Source organism: Panthera uncia, chromosome A2 (assembly GCF_023721935.1).
Source record: "Panthera uncia isolate 11264 chromosome A2, Puncia_PCG_1.0, whole genome shotgun sequence".
NCBI classification, from domain to species: Eukaryota; Metazoa; Chordata; class Mammalia; order Carnivora; family Felidae; genus Panthera; species Panthera uncia.
This window is the reverse complement of record NC_064816.1, coordinates 87,451,806-87,474,112: the sequence shown is the minus strand read 5'-3', so window position 1 is coordinate 87,474,112 and position 22,307 is coordinate 87,451,806. Positions and strand designations below refer to the sequence as shown.

The following is a 22,307-nucleotide window of genomic DNA, read 5'->3' as shown; positions in this document are numbered from 1 at the left end:
GATGCTCTAGACTCAACCAGAGGTTCTGATTTAACTATTCTTGCATGGAGCCTGGTCAACTCTATTTTTTTTAAGCTCCACATGTGAGTCTAACAGGCAGATGGCATTGAGAACCCCCAACAACAACTTGGAGATTATTTATGAGACTAGGGTAGAGTAGGTAACATCTGAGAAGACCAGACCTAGGCCCTTTCTAGATCTAGAATCCCATTAGATTTCCAGATCTAGAGTCCTATGACTTTTTGGGGAACACATCAGCACACATCTGCCTTACCTTAGTCCTTAGGCAGCGGAAACTCTCCTAGGAGCTCCTTGGGTTACTAACCCAGACCTAGGTTGCCATTCTCAGCTTTGACTCTGAGAACAGAGCATTTGAATGCCCATAGATTCTTATTTCCTAAGAGGGAGGATCGGTCTGAGTTATAATATCCTCACTGGGAGAATTTAAACATTTGAGGTAAACACTGGAGAAGAGTAAAATTCATTTAAATTTTACCTGATATCTTAAGTTCTGGGGGAGAAACTAGCCCTATACACATATATGTGGTATTTTCCCAAGGTTTGAACAATGATTTCCACCAATACCCAGCTTTAGGTAGCTTGTCTGCCTCTAATTCCAAATACAGTTCCAATTTGGCATCCCAACGCTGCCGTATTTAAGAACCCAGGGAGGAGGTGCCTGGGTGACTCAGTTGGTTAAGCGTCTGACTTTGGCTTAGGTCATGATGTCATGGTTTGTGGGTTTGAGCTCCATGTTGGACTCTCTGTTGACAGCTCGGAGCCTAGAACCTGCAATGGGCTCTGTGTCTCCCTCTCTCTGCCCCTCTCCAGCTCCTGCTCTGTGTGTGTGTCTCTCTCTCTGTCTCAAAAATAAACATTTTAAAAATTAAAAAAAAAAAAAAAAAGAAGAACCCAGGGAGGAAATGAGCACACACAACTGAACTGATTAGAACAGAAGTAAAATAGGGTATGATTCCTTAAGGATCTGATAGCTTAAAAAAAGCAGATTAAAAAGCAGAAACACTTCCCTGTGAACATCAGTAGAAGTTGCAATATTGAGGGAGAAATTATGCCACAGTCAGGCCCACGTGCCTGGTTATTGATCCTGACTGGTAATTGATTCTGACAGTAGTTTAAGTTTTAAATACATTTCAATCTTAGCCCTCTTTGGAAGAAGCTAAGGAAGATACACTGCATGCATAAAACATGAATATTGGATTATTTCCATGTGTTAAAGGAACAAAGACTAGTTTCTCTCCTAGAGTCCTGGTAAATGGGAAATACCCTGGTATATTTTGTCCACAACACCGTGGTGACATTTTGTCCTATTATTTTGTGAGTGCAGTGGACATGGGCTGTTTCCTTTTTATTTTTTCACTTAGTGGGTTTTTTTTAAATGTGTATTTGTTTTTGAGAAAGAGAGAGAGAGAGAGAGAGAGAGAGAGAGAGCAGGGGAGGGGCAGAGGGAGAAGGAGAGAGAGAAAATCCCAAGAAGGCTCTGCTTTGTCAGCACAGAGCCTGATGTGGGACTTGATCCCATGAACTGTGAGATCATGACCTGAGCCACAACCAAGAGTCAGGTGCTTAACCAGCTGAGCCACCCAGGTGCCCCTTCCACTTTGTGTTTTTTGAAAAGTGAAAATAAGTCCTTACCACATGAAACAATCAGTGTAGTATAAACTTAGGAACTATATGTATAGCGCTAGGACTCTCAGCCTCCTTAGTGGCTGTGTGACTTTGGATAAGTGACTTTGTCTGTGTCTCAATTTCCTCATCTGTGAAAGGGGGATTCATAAAGTAGTCATACCTCATTGGATTGTGGTGAAAATTAAATGAATTAGTACATGTAAAGTGTTCAGAACAAAGCCTGGTATATAATAAATGTTCAGTAAGTGCTTGTTATTATTAAAACAGAAATGGCACATTGATAGTTTTATCAAATTAGTTCAAATTAATAGACAATATAATTTTCCCTCCTTTACAATGGATGTAACTCAGTCTTTCTGTTACTTACCACAAAAGGCAACATGTAAGGGAAAACATGCATATATTGAAATAAAATCAACAAAAACAATTATCTATAAAGTGCTTTTAGCCACTAAGAAAAAATGCCCCTTAAATCCTGTGTTTTCTATTGAGACCATTTATTTTTTCCTCCTCTGTCTTCTGTATCCGCTCCTCTCTGCTGCCTCAGAAAGCTGCTTTGCTAAAGGCCCAAGCTCTCCAGGACCGCGGCGAACCTGGAAGGGCCACCTTTCCCCATCTGGACCCTAGAGATGTCCTGCATCTAAACCCTTGGATTTTTTATTTGAGTAAAGTGAAAAGAATTCATTGAGGGTGAAAGGAAAAAAAGATTTTTAAAACCTAGTAATGCCTGTTAATAGTTTAGCCTTTCAAAAATGTCTTATTTTGTTTTGTTTTTGTTTTTTGTTTTGTTTTTATTTAGTGAATTTTTCATTGTCAACGCTAAATCCAGGCAGAATTCTGGAAGAAGAAATGACTAGGTAATTGGCTGATATATATGTAGTTATGATATATAAATGTAGGTACTTATATATATATAAATATGATGTACTTTTTAAAAACATTTATTTAACTATTTTAAGAGAGAGAGAGTGGGAGTGGGGCAGAGAGAGGGGGAGAATGAGAATCCCAAGCAGGCTTCATGCTGTCAGTGCAGAGCCCAATTCAGGGCTCGAAATCACAAACTGAGATCATGACCTGAGTGGAAATTAAGAGTCGGATATTTAACTGACTAAGCCACCCAGGTGCCCCTATGATGTACTTTTAAAAATGTATTATTTGAGAATAATGGCAAACTTACAGAGAATTTTAAGAATATAAAAAAGTGTCTGTATGCTCTTTACCTTTGTTATATTCTTTATATTTATATTTGTTATATTCTTTGACCTGTTGTTATCATTTATACCCACCCCCATCACATCCACTATTTGAAGTAACTTGCATACATCATCATGGCCCTTTATTCATAAAAACTTCAGTGTGGTTCCTAAGCACAGGATATTCTTTTCATAACCATAGCACAGTTATCAATGTCAGTAAATTTAATATCGATACAGTAGTTTGATCTAATAGAAATCTCAAGAGCCTGTAACATAATGTTTGTATGTTTACTTATCCATCAATGTTGCTGATTTAAATGAGCACATCTGTATACTATTATAGACCCAAAAGGCTTTTATCTGGAAATAGTTTGTAAAATTATATCAAAAATGTATTTGAAAATGTCAAAACTGAATTTGTTCTTTTAAAGACACTAACTTTCCTGTAATTTAGTTAAGACTTTACTCAAAATTAGTATGAATTTATGACATATTTAGCATACTATTAAAAAAATATTTTCAAATTCTGCCAAATAAGAAGAGGTTATGGGGGGGGGAGTTCTTTCTGTAAACAATATGAGAAAAGTTACACTAAGACCCACTTCACATATTTGGTCTCTTTATTCCTGTAACTTGTAATCTGTGAATTGTAGTGAAGTTTTTCAATAGGATCAGATATACAAGTATAAAATCTAAATAATGAAACAAAAAACATACCATGTTTATAAATTGTCAGTATCAGTTTTAAAATCATTAATGTCATGATTTTTGTAGTTAAGCACAAAAAATTATGTTTTCTTTGATAGTTCAAGTGGATAGATTTGCCATCATCCTCTTAAAATTTAGGAAAAGAGGAAAGGCTAAAAAAATTTTTTTTAATGCTTATTTATTTTTGAGAGAGAGAGAAAAGAGTGCAAGCTGGGGAGGGGCAGAGAGAGGGGGAGACACAGAATCCAAAGCAGGCTCCAGGCTCTGAGCTGTAGCATAGAGCCCGACACGGGGCTCGAACTCATGCCATGAGATCATGACCTGAGCTGAAGTTGGACACTTAACTGACTTAGCCACCCAGGTGCCTCTGGAAAAGAGAAAAGATTTTAATGTGTATTTGTTATGATGTCCTACACAATCTTTGTGATTTCAGTAAACTTAATTGCCAATTCTGAAGATTTTTCCTGAAAGAGATGAAAAAAGGACAGTATTTAAAAGAAACTTTCTAATTATTTTCCAGATATGCATATTATTACTCAGGATTAGGTGCTGGGGTTCTTGTTGCTGCTTATATACAGGTTTCATTTTGGACTCTGGCAGCCGGCCGGCAAGTCAGGAAAATTAGGCAGGAGTTTTTTCACGCTGTTCTACGACAAGAAATAAGCTGGTTTGATGTCAGCGACACTACTGAACTGAATACAAGGTTAACAGAGTAAGTGTATTGTTAATGTCAGACTTTCATAATGAAATTAACCACTAACTATGTGAACATTTGTCATGGTTAGATTTTAAATTTAAAACAATTACTAGATGAAGCGTTTAATACGTACTGGGACTAGATCATCTGATAGCCCTTTCTAGCATTTACAGCCTGTGCCACAATGCATTTTCCTTATGTTAGTTTGTTCTCCTCAGTGGTAGGGTAGGCTAATGTGAAGATGTGCTCTCATCTTATATTATCTCTCAGTGGAGCTTACCACAGGGCCTGACAGATGTTATACATTCAATTTAGATGACTGAGTGAAAAAGTAAATGCGTGAATGAAGTCACAGAGAGACTTTTCTTAGTTAATTGTTGGCTCTTCACTTATTCAACGAGTATTTGAGGGGCTACTTGTGCCAAGCACTATTCTAGATGTTCGTGATTATACCAGTGAACAAGACTAAGCTCACTGTCATCGTTGCTTACTTTCCCGCAGAGGGAGACAGATGGTAAACTTTTTCTTACTGGAGGCCCTGGCACAAGTGTAGTGAGCAAATGAAGTAAAAAAGGAGGGAAGGTCAAGACATTTAGGACCTGGTTCGACCTCACTAAGGCCTTGTGCTTTGACTCAGAGTGAAATGGGCAGCCATTGGGAGCTTTTGGTCTGAGGAGTAACATGTTCAGACTTGCGTTTTCAAAGGATCACACTGGCTGCTGTATGGAGAATAGAGTGGGTTCAGAAGCGGGCCCGGGGTAGAAGCCAGTGGCACTTTCCAATTACCGTTGAGATGCCCTTCCTAACTCCCGCTTTTAAACAAGTTGACTCATATGTTCAAAATGCTAATCCTTCTCAGACAGGATTAACTCATTCCGTAGTATTAACTTTAATGATACTAACTTCTTAGAGGCACGAACTGATCCTGAAACTCTTCCTTTGTGCAGTAGTTAGGTGAGGAAAAATATCGTTCAAGAGGCTAAAACTGTGAAAGCGGCTTGCTGTAGCATGAACAAGTTTTACCTGTCTGTGTGTTTGTTAGATGTCTACTTCAGCTTTCCAGCCGAAGATCTCCTGCCTGTAACCACTTAGTGTGATCTTTTTTAGTGACATCTCCAAAATCAGTGAAGGAATTGGTGACAAGGTTGGAATGTTCTTTCAAGCAGTAGCCACGTTTTTTGCAGGATTCATAGTAGGGTTCATTAGAGGATGGAAGCTCACCCTCGTGATAATGGCCATCAGCCCTATCCTGGGACTCTCTGCAGCTGTCTGGGCAAAGGTGTGTGAAACCGGGGCGTTTTCACGTGTGTCAGGCCACACATACAAGAGCTATTTTTAATATGCAGGACTCTGGTTCTTGCAGTTGTGCAGATCTGTGTTCCATGTCGGTTGAAACCACAATAAGAAGCATGTTGTTAATGCTGTAATGAAGAAACTTATTTCTGATGTGATTTAAAATGTCAGTTATTACCTCACAGATTTTTCTCACTGCTCTTATTGCTTTGGGTAAATCATCAGGCATAGCAGTTTAAACTACTTACACGGTATGTCCTTATAAAGGAAACATAAGTTTAAACCATAACATTCTTCCAAACCATTGCATGAATATAAGAAAATTAAAGTTCGGGTTTATTTACTTTTAAGTGTTACCTGTGATGGTTAAGTGGCACCCTGCCAGTCTTGCCTTGCTATAAAATGTGTATAACCTGTTCTACTTCAGACAATACTGTAGAGTTGAGAAATTTTTCTGAAAACTTTCTCTCTTTTGGAGGTTGATGATTTATCTAGTAACTTACTTGTATCCCTTTTATTTGGATTATTTCTTTACCTTTCTCCTGCAGCGTCTTGTTTAGCCATCTTAGAATGCCCATGAGTAGATCTGGAAGTATTGTGTTCATAGTACGGTAAAACCTTGGATTGTGAGTAACTTGTTCTGCGAGTGTTCCACAAGATGAGCAAAGATTTCTAACAAATTTTAACTTGATAAATGAGTCATGTCTTGCACTATTAGTAGTCCGTGATGCCGAATGTCACATGGTCACAATTGAGCCAATGGTTCTTGAAATTCTTTGATATATGAGTGCTTTGGATTATAAGCATGCTTCCAGAACAAATTATGCTCACACATCAAGGTTTTACTGTAATTAGAAATCATGACACAATAAAGGAAAGAATAGTGATTTTCCAAAGCATTAAGATTTTAGTTTAGTTTATTTTGCAATTAGAAGAGAAAAAAAACCATAGTAGATATGGAACGTGACATTATTCCTCAAAATGTATTAGAGAATTATATGTGGATTTTCTGTTCCTGACTACTCTTGGGGAGCAGATCACCAGGGTGGGTCAGATCTAGCCTTTGTAGGGGGTGGAGAAGCCATTGGATCTGGTACACTGAATGTCGTTCACTTAGTGACTTCAGTTTTCAGGAAGGGATAGAGAGACTTTGGAAAGAAAAAGTAAAATGAAGAGTTGACAGTCTGCCTTTTAACTTTTCTCCCCATACAAAAGTCATGAATGTTTCTCTTCTGTCCAGATACTCTCCGCATTTAGTGACAAAGAACTGGCTGCATATGCGAAAGCAGGAGCTGTGGCAGAGGAGGCTCTGGGGGCCATCAGGACTGTGATAGCATTTGGGGGCCAGAACAAAGAGCTGGACAGGTCAGGAAGGTTCTCTGTCCGCTTTTATATTTTTTGTTGCTCATTCTTCTGTGGTATGTGTTTGCTGCTTTCCTTTTCTTAGTATTAATCCCTCCCCCACAAAATATACAGTTTAACGTCAGCCCCTAAAGCAGGGTTTTTACCCATTTTATGTTCCGTGGACCCCTTTGGCAGTCTGATCAAGCCTATGGACTCCCTTCTTAGAGTAATGATTTTAAACTCCTAAGACAGAAATAGATAGGATTACCAAGGAAACCAATTATAATGAAGTATAGTTTTCAAAATATTTTTTTTTAAATGTTTTTATTTATTTTTGAGACAGAGAGAGACAGAGCATGAGCAGGGAAGGGGCAGAGAGAGAGGGAGACACAGAATCGGAAACAGGCTCCAGGCTCCGAGCCATCAGCCCAGAGCCCGACGCGGGGCTCGAACTCACAGACCGCGAGATCGTGACCCGGCTGAAGTCGGACGCTTAACCGACTGCGCCACCCAGGCGCCCCCAAAATATTTTTAAATTACGATATAGTATATATGTGCTTTCATTGGTAACATATTAATAAGAGCGAACTATAGGTTCAATAACTACTGTAACTCTGAAGGAAAAATACAGGTAAAAGTTATTTCAAGATATTTGTATCACTTGTAACATGATATAAAACTGATCCAGGATTTCTACTGGCAACAAAGTCATAGTTACTGCTAATTCTACCAGGGTTTGTTGCCTGCATTGATAATCCAAGGAAATGCTAAATTTCAGGTATAGGTCAGTGAAAATAATTATATAATTTTTTCCACATTCGAATTCCTTGACCATGGATCCCAGGCCAAGAACCCTGCTCTAAAGGAACCTGACATACAAAAACCAAAATGCCAGATCAAGGCCCACTGATAAAGGCTAGGCTGCCTTACTTTAATGTCCCCAACCAGTTTTCTTTAAATAACATTCCCTAATACAGTGAAAGTATGATTCTGTGTTTTTTGTTTGTTTGTTTTGTTTGTTTGTTTTTGCCATTCTGTGGGACTCCTGATACCTACAACTTTTTGAAAGAGAAATTCTCTGGAAATACTCCAGCATTGAAAGCAACAGTTCCCCTAATCCCCTCCATTTTCGTTTTCTATTTTTCTGTTCCTTAAGCCCTCTTCAAAACCGCGATGCTCCTTTCTCTAATCTCTTCCTTTTTCTCTCTTGCTGCTGCTTCCTGCACACATAGCCCACACAGAGCACACTAACCCTCCCTCGGACCTCAGGATGTGAGTGTAATCAGTACCGCTCCATTAGCCGCAGTAAGCAAGCCACCTAAGCAAAGGTAATTACAGCACATCCACCACTGTCACCAGAGCCTGGGGGTCACACGGGGCTGGCCTGAATCTCCCTGGGTCCTGGGGCCCAGCCACACGAGACTCATCACAGTGCTGGACGTGGCATGCTGGCTGTCTCCCCAGGGACGCTGCTCTGCTAAATGAATGCAGTGCCCGGGACTGAGGAAAGCATGCTGGAAAGGGGGCTGCTTTAAGTAATTAAACAAAGAAACTTTTTGGTGGCAACTACATTTTTTAAAAAACTAAGATATGCTCAATATCTCATTTGGTTAAACTAAAAAGAATGGTATTTGTTTTTTGTTAGAAACACACTATTTTTATATATTTTCTCTACAGTATCATTTTATATACATTGTGTTTTTCCCCCTAACTTTAGGAAGCCCAAATTAGATTTTACACACTTGCTGTTTCTAGCATGGAAAGGTAGATTTAATTTAAATTGATGTAAAAAAAATTATAATTTAACAGACCCATGGTAGACATTTGTACCTTTGTATGACATCCTAGAAGCCACTAATATGAATTTTACTTATTTATTGATGTTAATTTTGGGGGAGGGGGAGGGGCAGAGAGAGAGGGAGACACAGAATCCAAAGCAGGCTCCAGGCTCGGAGCTGTCAGCACAGAACCGACGCAGGGCTTGAACTCACGAACCGTGAGATCATGACCTGAGTGGAAGTCAGACACTTAACTGACGGAGCCACCCAGGTACCCCAGTAATATGAATTTTAATTGCTACTCAAAAGTGTAATAGAATGAGCAATATTCAGGAGATTAAATTCTAAACAATAATAGCAATAATAACAGGAATAGGAATTACTAGGTTGTGCCAACTGTGAACCAGCACTGTGTTAACTACTTTCTAATGTTGTTCTTCAGTATCATAATTATCTTACTCGGTAGGCATTATTTACTCCATTTTACAGAAAGCGTAATGAAAATCTAAAAAAATTCAGTAAGAACCCATATCCTATGAGTAGTGATCACTTCATAACCTTGTTCCCTGGCTTGACAGTTGAAGATCAGCATGACCAGAAAACAAACAAAACAAAACAAAACAAAACAAAACAAAACAAAACAGCAAAGGCCCAAGTTTAAGTACTTGTAGAGTGTAAAATTCCTGTCCCTCATGCAATGGGGCAGTAGAGGGAGGTTTTTCTCTTGCCTAGAGAAGAGAAATTGAGTTGTGTAGAGTCTAACTATTTTCGGCATCCTGAAAGGTATTTACATTTTGATGCCATTCCTGTTTGGCTTGGTTTCTCTTCTTCCACCTTAACGTTGGCTTGTGATACTGGCCATGAAGGTGAAGGTGAAGCTCTACCATATCCCGGAGGGACGTTCAATACTGGAACAGCTACAGGAGACTGTAGGGACCAAGGGAGGTGAGTTACCACCAGTAAAGAGAAGGTTCAGATGGGTTCTAGTCCTGGCTGATCCTGAATTGGTTCACTTCCCAGGAAGCTGGGTCCCAGCAAGAGTTTCTTACTTTGATGGCTTTCTTCCTTAAACCTCCAACTGTATAGGAGGTGAATATGGCTCTGATTGTGGATTGTTTTCTTGTTACAACATTTGCCTCTCATTTTCTGGTAGGTATGAGAAACATCTACAAAATGCCAAAAAGATTGGAATTAAAAAGGCGATTTCAGCAAGCATTTCAATGGGCATTGCCTTCCTATTAATATATGCATCATATGCACTGGCCTTCTGGTATGGATCCACTCTAGTTATAGCAAAAGAATATACTATTGGAAATGCAATGACAGTAAGTAGTTTTCCTAATATTGATGAAAAAACCGAAAATACTGTTTATCCATCTACCTTTTGTTTCCTTTCATACTCCTCCTTTTCGAAGTATGAGCCATGATTACAGGCTTTTTTCTTTTGGTGAAACTTTGCTCTGTCCTTTGGGCAGAGCTGGCCTTCTAGGATACACAAGGCACAATTATGAGTTGGGGCCAAAAAAGTGGCATGTATTTAGACCAATTGAAAAGCTATATAACATATAAAAGGAAATAAAAATTGGATACATTTATGAATGAACAAATATGGATTGGAGGCATCCTCTGTGCCATTGAGTTTCATCATGTAAGAAAGTAAACAGAGGCGCCTGGGTGGCTCAGTCTGTTGAGCATCCGACTCTTGATTTTGGCTCAGGTCATGATCCTAGGATCGTGGGATTGAGCTTGTTGTCAGGGCTCTGGGCTGGCAGCGTGAGGCCTGCTTGGGATTCTCTCTTGCCCTCTCTCTCTGCCCCTCATGTTCTCTCTCTCCCTGTCTCTCAAAATAAATAAAAATAAACATTTTTTTAAAAAAGAAAGTAAATATTATTATAGATAGGTCATAGTATGAGATAATGCTAAATTTATAGAATATAAAACATCGGCTATACAAAATATAAGGTGGAAAGTCATTTTATTTCTCAGAATGAACATAGCTTTCTTTTATGATTCTAAAAATAACATACATTAGTTATACAAAGGATTAGAAAACAGAGTTTTCAAAATTATGAACTACTTACAGTTGCTTATAATCTATTAATCCATATATACTTAATGATAACTTTTGGGGGGCACCTGGGTGGCTCATCAGTTAAGCGTCCAACTTTGGCTCAAGTCATGATCTCACAGTTTGTGAGTTTGAGCCCTGTGTCGGGCTCTGTGCTGACAGCTCAGAGCCTGGAGCCTGCTTCAGATTCTGTCTCCCTCTCTCTGCCCCTCCCCCACTCATGCTCTGTCTCTCTCTCTCAAAAATAAATAAGCATTAAAAAATTTTTTTAAATGATAACTTTTGGTATAGATTCTCCAGATCATTCTGTATGTATGTATTTTTCTTTCAAAACTGGGATGATGCATATCTTTCCATAACCTTTTTTATAACCAGCAGTATTTTTTATAAACCAACAATATTTTGTGACCATCTTTACATGTCATTGATGATCAAAACAACATGTAACCAGTCAAATAGCAACCTTTTAAAACCTACACTTCCCTGTGTTTCTAAACAGAGGATACTGAACACAGTTTGGCTCTTTGGTGAAAAATGAGGGCCATAGTAAAAATTAATCATTTGAAAATGTTTTCTGGGGTGATATCTTCAGTTTCCAATGATATTGAGAGCTGTTTGCTCAATGAGCTTTCATAATTGAGGAGTCTATTCTTTCTCATTTTGGTCTCCTTTCTGGTGGTCAGCTCATAAGCTCTCCACCTTCTTCACTTCCTCATTTGCTAAATTTTGTGAAGGAGACAGAATCCTGACTCCTCTGTGACCTGGTTTCCTCATTTGTACTATGTGGATGGTGATATCTTCCCAGCAGGGCTGGAGAATGATAGTCATGATGTAGAGAACCCAGCAATACCCTCTTTGTAAAAGGCAGGAGCTCTGGTGCATGAGCTTTATAACATCTATTTTGGTAGAGACTTCTTTGCTTCCTTACTGGTGCTTACTCGTACTGCAGATAGTGGATAGATATTTGAGGGATATTTGAATTCTGGGTATGTGAAGTGTTACTGTTACTGTCTTCAGAGAACAGTCAAGCTACGTGTAGATGTTTCATCATGACCAGAGAGAAAGGACTAATTTCTCTACATTTATGTTTTCCTAGTTATGTTAATTATATGGATTCCTGAAGCTATATTCCTGGTGCTTCTATATTAATTTAAAGGGAAATGTGTTAGATTTTGTTTGCTATAGTATAGAATGATTGTGTAAAGGAATTAGTGCACACAGATGTGATTTAGTGGCTTATAATATGTGAACTGTTACTCTTTCATTAAAAATCTTATCAAAATACATATGGAAAATGCTATTTTAAAAATAGGAAATTCCATGGGGCCAAAATCCTTCATGTTTCATTTTGAACATTCTGTGTAATTTCATGTATAGGTGTAGAAAGTCACAAAGAACTGAATAACAATACTGATGGGAAATGTTTCCCTCTAGTGGCATTAGCTTCAGAGTCAAAGAAGTAGGTTTGAGAAATCTTTTTGACTCTGTGTAACTTCAGGAGAACAACAGATAGTTCAGCAAGCTAGACAAAAAAAATATTTTTGATGTTGAAGAAGCCCATTGAGCGACGGAATACTATATTAACCTTATAAATTTTGCCCTTTTGCTAAATAAAAAACCAAATGTTAAAAGGATAAACTAAACTCAATCCTTAGTGTAATATGTGTTTCAGTCATATCTGAGGTAACAATGGGCACCAGAATGGGGCTTGCTTCTAACTTTTCCTCATATTCTCCTGTTCAGGTCTTCTTTTCAATTCTGGTTGGAGCTTTCAGTGTTGGACAGGCCGCTCCGTGTATTGATGCTTTTGCCAATGCAAGAGGGGCAGCCTATGCTATCTTCAATATTATAGATAATGTGAGTCACTTATTCATTCCATGTCAAAACATATTTTGAGGCTTGCATGCTTAAATTTGGCTTTGGGTTATAAATCCTGTGAACATTAATTATGTGAAAATAAGGAACCTTTTCTTAGTGAGAGAAACAAAGTACCTCTTATTAATAATATTTCTAAAAGTTTGTCTTAAAATAATAGAATAACACTGACCTCATTTGGGAAAAGTACATCTGCACTAATGTTTATTATTAGAGTTGAGAGTAAAGACGTTTGCTCTTCCAAGGTTTTCTCTTTTCCTCTTCCAGGGTGTAGCTAGACCAAGAATACTATGATTTTCATATGCAGGAAGAATGGGTGGAAAAATTAGCCGTGTATTTTGCTGTGGGTTGCCCCCTTCAAAGAAAAAAATCACTGCATGATTCAAATGATTTTTAACCCACTATATTGAATGAGTTTTACCAGCTGCAGTGAAATAAACAATACAATTTTCACATATTAAAACATGTTGCTGCATTTCTGCGGATAAAATGCAAAGTCGCTAATGAAATTTGGCCCTTTAATTCAAGCAGTTCCTTCTGTGTCATTGTCCTAAGTCATGAGAAAACTGCGTGGCTTCTGAATATACTTGCAGTTTACAATGCTCCTAAATAACTTGGCCCCAACCAACTTTTCAGTCTTCACAACCCAAATCCATGGCATGTGTTGTTTAGGAATAAGCTCATTTTCAGAACAAGCTAAAATACCTGGCTCTATCAATTATAATATGTCTTGTTATCACAGGTGTATAAGCATGCATCTCTGACCATTTCAAAAATGTATGAATATATGCCAAAAGCTTAAAGCAAGATATTATAAGAAATCGAATTAATATGCCCCTCTGTACTTTTCAGAAAATGTCTATTTTCTGAGAAGGAATATTTCCTTCCACACACACACAACACACACACACATGCACACATGCACACACAAAATCTACAACTAGGGTTCTGTCTCATGTGAAGGAAACTGAGCCATTCCAGGTCCTGTTTTTGGAATTTGCTAAGCCATATTCCTTAAAAGTGCAATTGTTTGTCCTATGATGGAATAGTCATTGAATTTTGTTTTATTTAGAGTCCTAAAATTGACAGTTTTTCAGAGAGAGGACACAAACCAGACAGCGTCAAAGGGAATTTGGAGTTCAATGATGTTCATTTTTCTTATCCAGCTCGAGCTAATGTCAAGGTATTGTAAGCAATATTTACAAGAATTCCTAACTCAGATGGATTGTTTCATCATTATAAAGGACCTAAACTCCCTATTATTTTGATATTTATATCCTTTTTCCTTTGGGGTTTTATTCCCTTATTTGATACTTTTTTCAAATTTAAAACTGAATCAAATTAGTCCCCTTTCAGGATTTTGTTGTAAATGATTCTTCTTCTCTCTTTTCCCTCACAGATCTTGAAGGGCCTCAACCTGAAGGTTCAGAGTGGGCAGACGGTGGCCCTGGTTGGGAACAGCGGCTGTGGGAAAAGCACGACAGTGCAGCTGATACAGAGGCTCTATGACCCTGATGAGGGTACGGTAAGTGGGAAGAACCAAGTTCTCCAAAGTGAAAGCTGGGTACCAATTAGCCCTTCAAAAGTGTTTTGTTTTGTTTTGTTTTTAGCAACAGTTGGCATGTGAATCAATTTTAGTAAAAAAGCTATAGACTTGCAATGCATCTAGACAATGCATTCAAACATTTGGACTGGTTTAACAAAAATATGCAAGATGATAAAAAGCCAAAGAACCTAGATGACCCTGTCTTCTGTTCTCACTGAGCACTTCATAACCAACTAAGTCAACTGGAAAACAGTCATCCAGGCCACTGAGACTGTTGTTTTCAAAGAATTTTGGGGTTTGGTCAAAAATATTTCATCCAGCATTTTTTGACAAGCTGATAATCAATGTCACAAGAATTAATTAAATTAGGACAGTAATTAAATTCACCAAAGATAGTTGAGTTTTCTTAAATGTTGGAATATCTCCAGGGGAAAGTGGGATTGTCTCTTAAAAAAATGTCTTCTGGGACATGGGGGACATTAATAACCTAGGGTACATTTTTTACCTGTTAAAAACTTTCTTATAATTGAAACTTCAGGGGCACCTGGGTGGCTCAGGCAGTTAAGTGTCCGACTCTTGATTTTGGCTCGCGTCATGATCTCGTGATTTGTGAGTTCAGTCCCCACATTGGGCTCCCCGCTGACAGTGTGGAGCCTGCTTGGAATTCTCCCTCCCTCTCTCTCTGCCCCTACCCCCCTCATGCTCTCTCATTCTTTCTCTCTATCTCTCTTTCAAAATAAATAAATAAACTTAATAAATAAATAAATAAATAAATAAATATAATTGAAACTTCAACAAAAGGTGCAAGACATAGTCTTCACCCACATTTACTAATGATATTTTGACCCATTTACTTTATTGTCTTCTCTCTGTGTCCACACGTGCCTATAACATACATGCACATGCATGCCTGCACACACACATACACACACACACGCACACACCCCACAGATATATTTTTTTCTGAACTTTTGAGACTAAGTTAAGGACATCATGTCCCTTGCCCCTTAAATACTTCAGAACATATTTTCTAAGAAGAAGGACATTCTCTTACATAACCACAAAACAATTATCAAAATGAATAGATTTAATTTTAGTGCAGCACTAGCCCACAGTACATATTCAAATTTCCTCAGTTGTACCACCCTGAGGACATTGAGTTTACCTGATACTGAAATATAATTCAACAATTACGAAAACAGAAGATTACAAGTTACAAAGAAAAACAAAAAACATTAAAAGGCGCTGAGATAGAATAGAGATGGCAGAAATGAGTACAGAGTTTTAGGGTTCATGAATTATTTATTTAATTAATTTAATAAAATACACATTTTGGAAAAATCTGATATTACTAAGGAGGAACATAATCCTTTCCTCATTTGCTAAAGCTAACTCTGAATTGGCTCAAGTGTAAATATTTTTCTTTATTTTTTAAAAACAACCTAGTAAATCATGATCTCGTGGTCTGTGAATTTGAGCCATGTGTCGGGCTCTGTGCTGACAGCTCAGAGCCTGGAGCCTGCTTTGGAATTTATGTCTCCCTCTCTCTCTGCCCCTCCCCCGCTCATGCTCTGTCTCTCTCTCTCTCTGTCAAAAATAAAAACATTAAAAAAAATTTTAAAACAACCTAGTAAAATACTAACCATTAAAAATACACATTTGAAAATATCTTATCTTTGAAATTATTATTGGAATAGGGGCATCTGGCTGGCTCAGCCTGAGGAGCATGAGACTTTTGATCTCGGTGTCATGAGTTCATGCCCCATGTTGGATGTAGACCCAAGTTAAAATTTTAAAAATTTTAAATAAAAAATAAAATAAAATAAAATAATTATTGGAGTAATATATAAACTTTAAATATACATGTCAACAGGAAAAAAACTTCAGAAATTTTATAACTCAGAGATATTCACTGTTTACATCATGATTTAACAATTTTCTTACTACTCAAATAATAAATGTCCAGTGGTATAGTTTTCATTTAATTTTTCCTTAAATTTCTCTTCAGTAAAAAAATCAGTAAAGCTTCAATAAAAGAAAGCAATACATAGAACTATGATTTATATATGATAAAACTATTATATTTAATATTTGAGAAATTTGGATCTATGGTAGGATATGAACATGAAAATCTTTGAGAATAAATATAATTATGCATTTGTAAAAAGTTTCAAGATATGTTCATTTATAAATAAATATGAAACAAAGCAATTATAAGGTACCAGCTTGCACTTATTAATTCAAAAAAAAAGCAAAATGATAAAACTCAGAGGTAGTAAATTGTAAAAGAAAAAAAAAAACAGATACAGTGCTGGCACTGTAAATTATTAAATTCTTTTTAGAGTGTTGCTTATGCAACCTTTACTCAGCAAATAATAAATACCCAACATATACCAGTCATTGCACAGGTAAGTAATTGTTATCAGAGAAAAAAAATAAATCATACTCTTTAGCCTGGTAACTCTCTACTTCTCCAGTGATTCTTCAGTGTTCCTTAAAAGAAGCCAAATGTCCAGCAGGTGGGAAATGCAGTAAATTATGGTATATTACATATTGTAAAAGATCATAATACCATGAAAATGATATGTACACTAAGTAAGTAAGTGGACATTTTAATCAAATTTAAATAGCGGTAAGCAAAAAATAATAGTATGCCAAAAATCTATAACCTATTATTGCTTATGGAGAATAATCCATCCGTGAAAAAACTGTATGTGTAAGATAACAAATATACTTTTTTAAATGTTTATTTAGTTTTGAGAGAGAGAGAGACAGAGAGAGACAGAGAGAGCATGAGCAGGGGAGGGGCAGAGAAAGAGGGAGACAGAATCCAAAGCAGGCTCCAGGCTCTGAGCTGTCAGCACAAAGCCCGACACGAGGCTCGAATTCAGATCATGACCTGAGCCAAAATCAGACACTCAACCAACTGAGCTACCCAGGCACCCCAGTAAGTATACTTTTTATTTTTATTTTTGCACATTGCTGTTTATTTCTAATTCTCATTTATAACCATTTTTAACCACCACAATAAGGTAAATAAGTTAAATGTTAGCTAAGACTTTTTGTAACAAATTAAAGAGTCTTGATGCTTTGGATGTCAGATGGATTTAAAATATTTAATGGAAATATTTCTGTCTTTCAGATTAACATAGATGGGCAGGATATTAGGACCTTTAATGTAAGGTATCTCAGGGAAATAATTGGAGTGGTGAGTCAGGAGCCAGTGCTATTTTCTACCACAATTGCTGAAAATATTCGTTATGGCCGTGGAAATGTCACCATGGATGAGATAAAGAAAGCTGTTAAAGAAGCCAACGCTTATGAGTTTATCATGAAACTACCACAGGTAAAGACTTTGTTAATGCAGTTGCCCTTGAAATTAGAATTTGACTTCATGTGTCTGAGTTCTTTCTTCAAAGTTTAAGCTAATAATGTTTGAGATGCAAGGTTGTCCAACTTTGTTTAGGAAAATCCCTTAAATTATTCACTTGGGAGTATATGGACAGTCTGGTACATAAATCCTGTAAAATTTTATACAGAGTATATGTAAGTAGTTTTTTAGAATTCAGTATTCATTGATTTTATTGTAATTTAGGACTCATTACAATAGTCGAAATGAAGCTCCGTGTTGCCTTGATGAATTTTAGACTCCATAGCTTTTTCTATTTAAAATACATCAGGAACTCCTCCATGTTTTCTGTTGTAGAAATTTGAAACCCTGGTTGGAGAGAGGGGGGCCCAACTGAGCGGTGGACAGAAACAGAGAATCGCCATCGCTCGGGCCCTGGTTCGCAACCCCAAGATCCTCCTGCTGGACGAGGCCACATCAGCCTTGGACACCGAAAGTGAAGCAGAGGTTCAGACGGCCCTGGATAAGGTCAGTCAACCCTGAACACCTGAAGGACCGGCAAACTGAAGCTTTATTGGAAATTCTTGCCAGTGCTTTGTGAGTCTAGATTGAAAAACATAAACATAAAAGCAAGTGAAGCTCTCTCCTGGGGCTTTATTGATTTCCCTTTTCTGTCAAGTCACATTGCAGAGGGAGTAGATGGCCCATTAACTGGTGTGCTTTGACTGAAGTGCACAGAGCCCAAATCCAGGTCTATGCAGCGAGCCACGTAGCTTCATTTACTTCCTGCACATAGGCTGTTGCTTTGATCAGAAAGTAGTTGTGTTAAAATGTGCAGAGAAAAATCTTGTTATCTAGATGCTGGTCCAGCTGAAAAACAGCTCAAAATACTTGCCTTGTTTTGTAGGCAGTAACATTATCTTTATTCAGGAAGGCAAAAGGAAGGCAAAAGGAAATAAAGTTCAATTTGTGTGTTTGTCTAAGCACATAAAGAAGCAATGCATTTTAAGGATGCTGAGCTCATGTGCCCAGCTCAGGTATTTCTAAATCTCTCACTACCGTTTTTAAAAGCGGAAGCTTCACAGGAAGAACCTTATGTTGGGACACTCCTGTGATCAATGCTGATATCATCTGTACTAACAACACAGTATAATAACCAGAGTCAGATGACACCTTATAAATGGGTTTCAAAAACATAAACATCGCAAATATATTTGGCTTGAGAAAGTTTAATAATCAAATGTGCAAGTTACTGCACAGCTACTATCCAAACTACCTCTTGCAACTTTAGAGACAAGCTGTATGTATCTTATTTTCTCAGGAAAATTTCTACCTGAATCCTAAGTAAACACTGTGTGTGCTATAAACCGTGTTAATCAATGCTTCCCAGTTTATCAGATTAATCTTTTGGCTTATCTCATATAATTTAATCTAATGATGATTAATGAGATTATAATTGTTCCTCACAAATTCTTACACTGAATTATATTGCTTTCATGTATGTTAAGTCTCAATATTGAGGAATCGAAATGTATACATAGGAAACTAGTATTTGGTTGGTTAATCAGGCATGACTTAAAGCAGGAAATTATTTTTTTAATGCATATATTAAAACAAAAATTAACTTAAAATGGCATTTATCTGTTGACATGGACTTTTTCAGGAGAAGTCAGGTAGGATAAGAAAGGTATTTATGGGGCAAAAAGTCCCATTCAGCCCTAGAGCCCAGGTCCCAATACTTTCTAGGATATAAGCATTCAATATATTAGCACTTTCTGTGCTAAAAGAACACAATTATTGGACATGTTATTTTTTTGTGATATGGATAATTTCAGAAAAATTGTAGTCTTGCAGGTTTTAATTCATAGTTGGACAAGTTACTTCATCAATTTTAGCAGTTTGTATTCTCTAGGATTATGACCCACACTCCCCAGTTGATAAACTTTTCGGTTTTAAAAATAGCTGATAAATCACTCATAATTTTTTTAAATCCTCAAGAAAAGCCATTAGCAACTTTGGGTGGGGGGGCTGTTAAGAGCACAGGCTTTGGTGCTAGACAGGCTGAGGGTGGAGTCCTGGCTCTGTTCCTTTTCTAGCTGCATGACCTTGGGCAAATTAACTAACATCTCTAAGCCTGATTTACTGCAGACTTAATTAGGGAGGGGGGGGAGAAATAATGTCATAGGATGATTGAAAAGATTAAATGAGTACTACATGTAAAGCTATTAGCACATGTCTTGCACATGGGAAACACTTGGTTATGTTAGCTGATGCTATTATTACGGTGACTACCATTACCATGATTATTATTAACTTAGGTAACTGCTGAATTGGTGCCCTATTGCTGCATAACAAACCATCCCAAATTCATACCTAAAACAGTAGTTGTGTGGATTGGCTGGCTAGACCTGCTGTTTTCACCTGAGCATATGATTGCATTTACCTGAAAGGTTGACTTAGCTAAAACAGTCCAAGACGGTCTTACTCACATGGTGGCTGTCGGCTGGGCATCTCCTCTGACTTCTCATACTCATACTAATACTCACGCAGTAGGCTAGCCTGACTACCTTACATGGCGTTTTCAGGACACTGTACCCAGAGGCAGAAACCAGAAGACATCTAGAGGCTTAGCCTCCTGGACTTACACAGTGTCATTGGCATCATATTCTGTTGGTCACAGCAATTCACAAGGCAGCCCCAGACTGAAGGAGGAAATAGATTCCACTTCTTAATGGGTGAGCTGTAAAGAAAATTTGACTATATTAAATCTTCCACAGCACACCCTCTCTCACAATTATTTATATTTCTCCCATGTGCAAAATAAATTCACCTCTTCCCAATACCCTCAAAATTTTCATGCAGATATGAGCTCAGGTTCAAAGTCTAGTATCTGAAGACCTGTATGTGGTCCAGATATGGATGAGTTCTTCACGTAAACCTCATCTTGATCCAGAGATCTGGGACTGAAAGAGACAAGTTTCTTCCACAGATACACCCAACATGTACTGTTGATTCAGGGATAGGATAATGGTAATCACTCTTGTTCAAAAATTAGAACAGGAAGCACATAGCAGTTACTGGTCCATACAATTCTGAATGCAGTCAGGTGCATGTAGCCAAATACCCCGCTGCTCCAGGGAAAAGGAGCGGTCCTTGATTAAGGCCCAGTTCTATCCCCAGTAGTGGAACATTCTGAGCTCTTAGATCCTCCCTCTGAGAAGTCTTTCCTTTTCAGTAAGAAATGGCCTGTGTCTGCCTCTGATTAGCTTTCTCAGTATGCTTTCTGCATATAGAAATTTGGGACCTACAGGCCTCTTCATATTTTGAATTTTCTCAGTCTCTTTCAGTCCAAGCTGATGAATTCTCTTAAAACCTTAGTTTACTTGGAATCTGGCTATGGTTCACTCAAGCCTCCAAAGCCACATCTATAATTTTTTTTTTTCAAAAATAAACTTCCCTCTACTTTGGGCTGTGTGTGAAGCTGCCATGAGAAAACCCTTACTTAAGAGTCTTAGAAACCCTTTTATGTAGATGCAGGTGTGTACTAGACTGTACCTTAAATCTTTCAGAGATTTTAACAAAAAATCTTACACACTGATTTGATCTTTGGCTTCATTTCCCTAGATGGTTAACGATACACTTTCCAACCAAGCAGGTACTGGGTCTTCTATGTTTCCTCTAAATTCACCTTGCAAACCAAATAGCTCTTTCTTTAGCTCACCTTTCTCTTTCCATACCTTATAAAATACAGCTATTGGAATCCAGTTGGCACTTTCAACATTCTATTTAGAGATCTCTGGAAACTAGATGTACAAGTTCAGTAGATAAAATAACTTTCTTCCAAGTGACTGCAGGAAACATTCTTAAGCAATTATTGCAACGTTGCATAATGCAGGTAACCCTCTTTCCAGGCTCCAATACCATTTCCCTTACTTTTTTCCTAGTCTTTACTAATAGTATTTCTTTTTTTTTTTTTTAATGTTTTTTTTAAATTTATTTTTGAGAGAGAGAGAAAGAGAGAGCATGCACGCACACACGCATGAGTGGGGGAGGAACAGAGAGAAAGGGAGACACAGAATCTGAAACAGACTCCAGGCTCTGAGTGGTCAGCACAGAGCCTGATGCGGGGCTCGAACCAAGCTGCAAGATCATGACCTGAGCCAAAGCGGACATTTAATCAACTGAGCCACCCAGGCGCCCTGTTACTAACAGTATTTCTGCATCAGTTGTTTTAAGCCAAAACTTAGTGAGGTGGCTGGTGTGGTTCCTCTTTTGGTTTGCTTAGTCTCCCTCAGGCAGCTACTTCCAACTCAGAGTCAGCTGGACTGGAACATTCAAGATAGCCTCACCCTTGTGCCTGGCAGTTAGTTGGTGATGGCTGTTGGCTGAGGCAGTTCAGTTCTTCCCATGAGGCTTCTTATCTTCCAGTAGATTAGACAGATTTCCTTTTATTATGTTTTCAAGGTAGCAAACACACAACTGTAAAGCCTTTTGAAGTCCAGATTCTGGAAATTGCACAAGTATCAATTCCTTCATATTCATTTGGTCAAAACAAGTCACAAGACCTGCCTGGAGTTGAGGAGATGGAGAAACAGACTTCCCCTCTGGATGGGAATGCCTGCAAAGTGTTTGTGGCCATGTTTAACGTACCATAGTTGCCATGAATAGTTTATAATCTACGTAATCAACTCCATATTTTGCAAAATTACTAAGCTAATATATTTTGCAGACAATAAATTGTATCTTTAAAAGGGAAATCTTTTATCACTGCACTCCCCTCAATGTTACAAGTCAGTCAGTTGGGCC

General features: G+C 37.9%; 1 protein-coding gene across 1 annotated transcript in view; it reads left to right on the top strand.

Moving 5' to 3' along the window:
* The window catches only part of ABCB4 (ATP binding cassette subfamily B member 4), a 76,460-nt gene that overhangs the window by 11,107 nt on the left and 43,046 nt on the right, over positions 1–22,307 (top strand). Inside the window, exons 4-13 of the mRNA XM_049641379.1 lie at positions 2,447–2,504; positions 4,072–4,263; positions 5,356–5,527; positions 6,782–6,906; positions 9,817–9,988; positions 12,475–12,588; positions 13,679–13,789; positions 14,006–14,131; positions 17,295–17,498; positions 17,859–18,029. Coding sequence (XP_049497336.1) covers positions 2,447–2,504; positions 4,072–4,263; positions 5,356–5,527; positions 6,782–6,906; positions 9,817–9,988; positions 12,475–12,588; positions 13,679–13,789; positions 14,006–14,131; positions 17,295–17,498; positions 17,859–18,029 — 1,445 coding nt within the window. The remainder of the gene's footprint in view (positions 1–2,446; positions 2,505–4,071; positions 4,264–5,355; positions 5,528–6,781; positions 6,907–9,816; positions 9,989–12,474; positions 12,589–13,678; positions 13,790–14,005; positions 14,132–17,294; positions 17,499–17,858; positions 18,030–22,307) is intronic.